The 5896-nt window shown below is 48.8% G+C and overlaps 2 protein-coding genes across 2 annotated transcripts in view; one reads left to right on the top strand and one right to left on the bottom strand.

Moving 5' to 3' along the window:
* The window catches only part of yjefn3 (YjeF N-terminal domain containing 3), a 36166-nt gene extending 32536 nt beyond the window's left edge, over positions 1 to 3630 (bottom strand). Inside the window, exon 1 of the mRNA XM_079739757.1 lies at positions 3261 to 3630. Within this exon, the coding sequence (XP_079595883.1) occupies positions 3261 to 3319 (59 nt within the window). The 5' untranslated portion in view covers positions 3320 to 3630. The remainder of the gene's footprint in view (positions 1 to 3260) is intronic.
* A 1219-nt stretch (positions 3631 to 4849) lies between these two features.
* Positions 4850 to 5695, top strand: tssk6 (testis-specific serine kinase 6; the record flags this gene model as incomplete). The annotated part of the gene is made up of 1 exon (XM_079739756.1): positions 4850 to 5695. The coding sequence occupies one exon, from the start codon at positions 4850 to 4852 to the stop codon at positions 5693 to 5695; it is 846 nt and encodes a 281-aa protein (XP_079595882.1).
* Positions 5696 to 5896: the final 201 nt, after the last annotated feature.

Here is a 5896-nt window from a genome sequence, read left to right as displayed (position 1 = left end):
GAGCGCTGTAAGTCACAAATCAACAGGCTGGCTTGCTCCAGCCATCTCCAGCTATACATCCATGTCCTCTCCCTCCCTCCCTCCCTCTCCATCCCTACACTTGACCTATAAAAAGAAGCGTCCACAGTCGGGGGCCACCAGGGCTGCCTGCCTGCATGGGAATGGGGGTGGCTGGGAAGAGAGCAGCAGGGAATGACAATAAGCCCAGTGTATGGCTGCCAACATCGGAGCAGCAAGTGAGACAGGCAGGTACCCGGGGAGAGGAAGACAGGTTGGCAGGCGGACAGTAATAGGGAGAGACAGGACTGGGGGGGGCGGGGGGAATCGAGGGGAGAATACTTAAACGGACCACCAGTCAAGCTGACGGACAGACGGGCAGACAGACGGGCGGAGGGAGCGGCCAGGGAACACGTCTGTGGTGTAAGGGGTAAAGAGGACAGAAAGACTGATGACAGTTCCCGTGTGTGTCAGAGAACATAGAACAATTGAGAGTTGCCTCGACAAACATTAGGGATAATAAATATTGACATAATAGGCTTACAGAGAGCACATTTATCATAGAGACATACCAACGGATGCATTTAAGAAACAAGTAAATATTATGCAGAGGATTACACAGTGCATTTCTCATACCTCTATAGAATCACATTTGCATGCAGATGGGCCAATTAGTAAGAACACTGGCTTACATTCACATACATACCTCAATTTATATTCTGTTAAATTTTATATAGTTTTATATTCAGAACCGGATTCACCTCAATGACCTGACAATGTATCACTTTGAAGCCACACCCAAATTAAGGATTACTGATCGATCACCTCATTAGAAGACTCATCTCACTATCTGATACAAACGTGCTTTTCCACTTTGGTAACAGACTACTGAAACATTCCACAGTGGATGTGACATCACTCTAAAGAAAAGCTGGAGACATGAGGGATGCAGGCTGGCCGCCTGGTTGATAGGGAAACAGACAGAGGTCTCCAGCAGTCAGGTACTATTAACAGAGCACTGACCTTTCAGCTCAGATCAACGGCTGACATTTACAGCATATGAAGGTACACAGATAATAAATAAGAGGCTGGGAAACGTCCAGTCTTTCTCACCCCACTCCTATTCTGATGGCTATGGTATTAGACGTCTTATGTTAGTTTGCATGTTAATGAAAGGGAGTATTGTAGAAGGCACTGCATAGACCCAATGTTGCTTTGCATTTTTCCTGAACTATTTCAAAACAAATACAGTCATTGGTATGTGTGTGTATACATGAGTGAGTTGGGGTCACTACTCTAGAGTCTTGCACACTCAAGTATTAAAACTGTACTTCATTCTTTAGTCAATCCTTTTAGATCCAGTGGAAAAGTGTAGTGTTTAATAAATGCAAATTCCACATAATCGTAATGGTTCAACGTGAAATTCATTCTACGATGGTTGGCTTTGCTATATCTCCCGTAGCCGATATTATCTTCCACGCATGAATGCCTGTAGGTCTATTTTTTAAGATGAGATCTTTTTCTAATCTTTTAGTTGGCATAAACCCCAAACATCACGTGCTTAAACCGATTATGTATCGAACAAAAAGGTTATTGAACAAAAAGGCCGCCGTTACCTCCGTCAGAAAACACCGGGAAGCCTCCCTGACACACGCTGCTCAGGTAGAAACACAAGGGCACAAAAACATGTTGACAAAAATATAATCCTTCTAATCAATCAGTCGACACTGAAGCACGCGACTACTACACTCAAACATACTGTATGTACTAATATAACCACACACACACACACACACACACACACACACACACACACACACACACACACACACACACAGCGGTGATGCATGCTCCACAATGTACGATCCCTGTGGCACAGATGTAACAGTGTGCCTTAATGGCGTGCCGGGGCTGTTCTGCTTAATAGCAGTCTCGGTTCACGCTGTGGAGATCACAGAGCCTGGAGACCAGGGGCAGAGCCTCTCGGGTGAAGCTTAATCAACCGTCGCTGGCAGCCTCGTCTGCGCACACAATGAGTGCACGCGGAGCACAGCACACAAACGCAACGCAACTGACACTGTAACCAACATTGATTGCTTCTTTGTACAGAAAGGTGAACAAAAGCAAGGAACTGGTGTGGCGGTAATGGGTCTCAATGCCTCCGACTTGCTGAAAGGCTAATCAAATAGCAAATCTCTGTGAACTGATTAGAGGGCTCACCATGGTCCAGACTGGATTAGGAAGGAAATCAGTCGTTTGGTATGTGCATGCATAATGCAGGACCTTTTTGTAAACGAGGCAGACAGGGTTATTCATAGAGTTTATTGGAACCACCAACCACGAAAGGGAATAGAACATGTAGCAGGGCATTAAAGAATTGACCCGGCGTCCCGTCGGGACATAACACAGAGGCAGCGATGAGGCCCCAGTCTTCACACATCAGGATGATTCACACCAGCCTGATGTGGTGAGATGTGTCGCAGCGCTTCCTTCAGGGTCAGGCGACATGTTGTCGGATGTCATGAGGACGTTTTAAAAGAGACGCGTTAAAAACATGCAAGCACATCGATGTGCCCTACGCCCCAGTTCAAATTACCACTTTAAAGCCCTTCTCTATGCGACCGCCTCTCACCCCTCACCAGACAAACACACACACACACACACACACACACACACACAGTGACCATGGTTTTACAGTGGCAGCAGACAGGGATGTGTGTGTGTATGTGGGGGGGGGGATGCAGGAGACAGGTGAAGCCACCATCGGATGGAGGTCTGTGGGTGCCTATCTGACTCGAGGGGCCTCCGGCTTACAGAGGAGTGTGTTAAGAGAACCGTCAGTGGACCGTGTCCAAACTGGTACTCAATCTATTTCCCCCCGCGCCCGGAGGGAGACACGAGCCGACACAGGAGGCTGGAGCATAGACACCTGTTAGGACGCAGGTGACTTCGGGGAACAACATACGAAGGATGGAATCCCCCCCCCATCCCAGTCGGACCCTCTATCAATCCTCAAAATCAAAATAAAACATGTCAAACCCATAACACCTCATCGCCCCTCCGTATCGTATCTCCCGTCCCTCTTTTCTCTCCATCAATGGTAAAAAAACAGAGGACTGATAGAGGCATGCAGAGTGTCAGAGTAGAGGCATGCAGAGTGATCCGCGTTTACTACAGGCTACCGTGTACTGTACCACAGGGTGGAGAGACAGTGGAGGTCTGATCGCTGGAGGATGGTAGGAGAGAGTAGGAGAGACATCTACCTGATGTAGCGCAGGGGCTCCGAGGTCTCCGACCCAACTTTGGTGGTGCTGTGGTTCATCTCGTCCGGCAGTGGGTCCGTCTCGGCCAATGGGATTCTCCAAAAAAAGGCAGGCAGTCAGACCAGGCTTCCCCACTTCAAGGGAGGAAAAAAAAAATGAACACACACACACACACACACTATCCCTATTTGTCTGACTGAATAAACGCTCCACAGACACACACGCGCACTCTAGCTCTGTACTTGAGTGTAGTGAGAGGAGATAAATAGGCTTGCTATCTCTCCCTCTCCCTCTCTCTTCCTCCCTCTGGCTCTCTTACTATTGGTTCAGATCCTGGAAGGTGATTACCGTCTCCCACTCACAACGCTGCTTTTGTATCCTTTTTTTTTTTCATCTACGCTCTCTCTCCCTCACACTCTCTTTCTCTCTATATATATAAAAAAGATATCTGTCTGCTTCTCACTGACGCTCAGAGACTCCTGTGTAGACGCGACTGGCTCGGGGCAACACCGGCGTTCACCAAGGGAGGCGGAGGGGAGAAACGCAAGCCGCCCCATTGGCTGTGGCAAGTGCAATCAGAGCTGCTAAAGCAAGCTTTGGTATCCCAACAGCCTACACCCACCTCTTCAAACACACACACACACACACACAGAGAGAGACATTGACACACACACACACACACGCACTCAAACACTCACCACACACGCAGCGAACACCAAAGGGATAACAGCCACACAGCCAGTAAAATGAGCAATAGAATGAGGCCATGAAATGAAGGGCAACACCATTCATCTGATAATGATGATGATGAATCTTAATGACTTTGAGGGGGAGGAAGAAACATATTTGCTAAACAGAGCTAATGACCGTGTACAGTGGGAACACGCTGCGTAGGCTACTGCCGTGTCTTTATCGGAGAATAAACAACGGATAAGATTTAAGGTTGGATTTGGACGCGATCAAGGCAGTGATGATATCACTCACTGTGAACGGAGAAACGCATGTAAATACTGCTGCACAGGCAGCGCTACACGCCAACTTCAAAGTAACGCTTTGATATGAGTGGGCGGCTACTGGGAACGCAAGCTCTAGATCTAGATACACGCACGAACACACAACACGGGATGGATGAGTGAGGACTGGCACGGGACTGTTGATACTCTGCCCCCTAGTGGTGTTAAAATAGAGCTGCAGCTCTGAACTCATGAAGTAGTAATTACATTAAATACAAAAGCACATGTGTAGGCCCTTTGCCCCAAAATAAAACGGAACAATTGAATATACATTTTTAATTTATCCGTCTACAGCCCATTGTACTATTCGCTCTCTTGTATTGAGGCCTCTTCTGACTTCAGAACGTTGACCCATGGGCCTATGTCATAATGTAAAGTGGAACGGAGAGAGTTTGGCCGCTCCACAGCAACAGCTTCCCAGTACCCCAAACATCAGCTCCTCGAATTGACCACCAAAATACGCCATTGACTGGGCCCAACTTTATCTCAATCCGTCAACTTGGATGCACAGATGACAGAATTTGCCGAGCGCTCGCTGAATTAACCAATAGCAGGTACACAGTACACACTGTGAACATGTTCAGCAGGGTTGTTCTGGGAAGAAGGGGCTACAGACTCGGGAAAACCATCGGCGAAGGAACTTATTCCAAAGTAAAAATCGCCAGCTCCACCAAACACGGCCATAACGTCGCCATCAAAATCGTGGATCGACGATCGGCACCGCAAGACTTTACCGTCAAGTTTTTATCGCGGGAACTGGCTATCCTGAGGACGGTCAGTCACGACCACATCGTTCGCCTCCATGAGCTGATCGACAGCACTAGCGGGAGGCTGTACATCGTGATGGAGTTGGCTGCCACTGACCTCCTGGAGAGAATCCAACAGGTGGGCAGGCTCCCGGAGGAACAGGCTAGGACGTACTTCACCCAGATTGTGAGCGCCGTCTGCTACCTTCACCAGAACAACATCGTCCACCGGGATCTGAAGTGTGAGAACATACTGCTCACAGTGGGCAACGAGGTGAAGATCACAGACTTTGGATTTGGGAGGTTTTTAGAAGGCCCCTCTGACCTGAGCAGCACATTCTGCGGTACCCCGTTGTACGCGCCACCAGAAGTCCTCCTCGGGAATCACTACGACCCGAAGAAGTCGGACATCTGGAGCATCGGGGTCATTCTTTACGTCATGCTCACGGCGTGCATGCCCTACGACGACTCGAACGCGATCAGACTCGTCCGGGCTCAACGGGCGCCGATGGCGTATCCCGAGAACGCGGCGTTGGCGGACTCATGCAAGTCCTTCATCCTGCTCATCCTGCAGTACCACGCCTCTGCCCGGCCGGACATCCAACAAGTGGCGGAGTCCACCTGGCTGCAGCCGGCAGTGGAGGACAGCGATGCTGCGGCGGCGGTCCCACAATAAACTCTGCTTGTTGACTGTTTGTGTCTGTTTGAAGCGTTCAACATGTGCCCGTTCTCTTAAACGAGCAATGCGGCCAACACATTGAAAGTCTTTTAACAGTTCAAATCAAGGCCACCAAATATGTATCGGCCTCCAGTAGGCTGTGAGGCGTGAAATACTTTTAAAGTGCAAAAAATGAACAATACCACAAATCAAACTTGA

The sequence above is a fragment of the Pollachius pollachius genome (assembly GCF_949987615.1).
Source record: "Pollachius pollachius genome assembly, chromosome: 7".
Lineage (NCBI taxonomy): Eukaryota > Metazoa > Chordata > Actinopteri > Gadiformes > Gadidae > Pollachius > Pollachius pollachius.
Note: the sequence above shows the minus strand (reverse complement) of the source record. Positions and strands in the feature narration are given on the sequence as shown.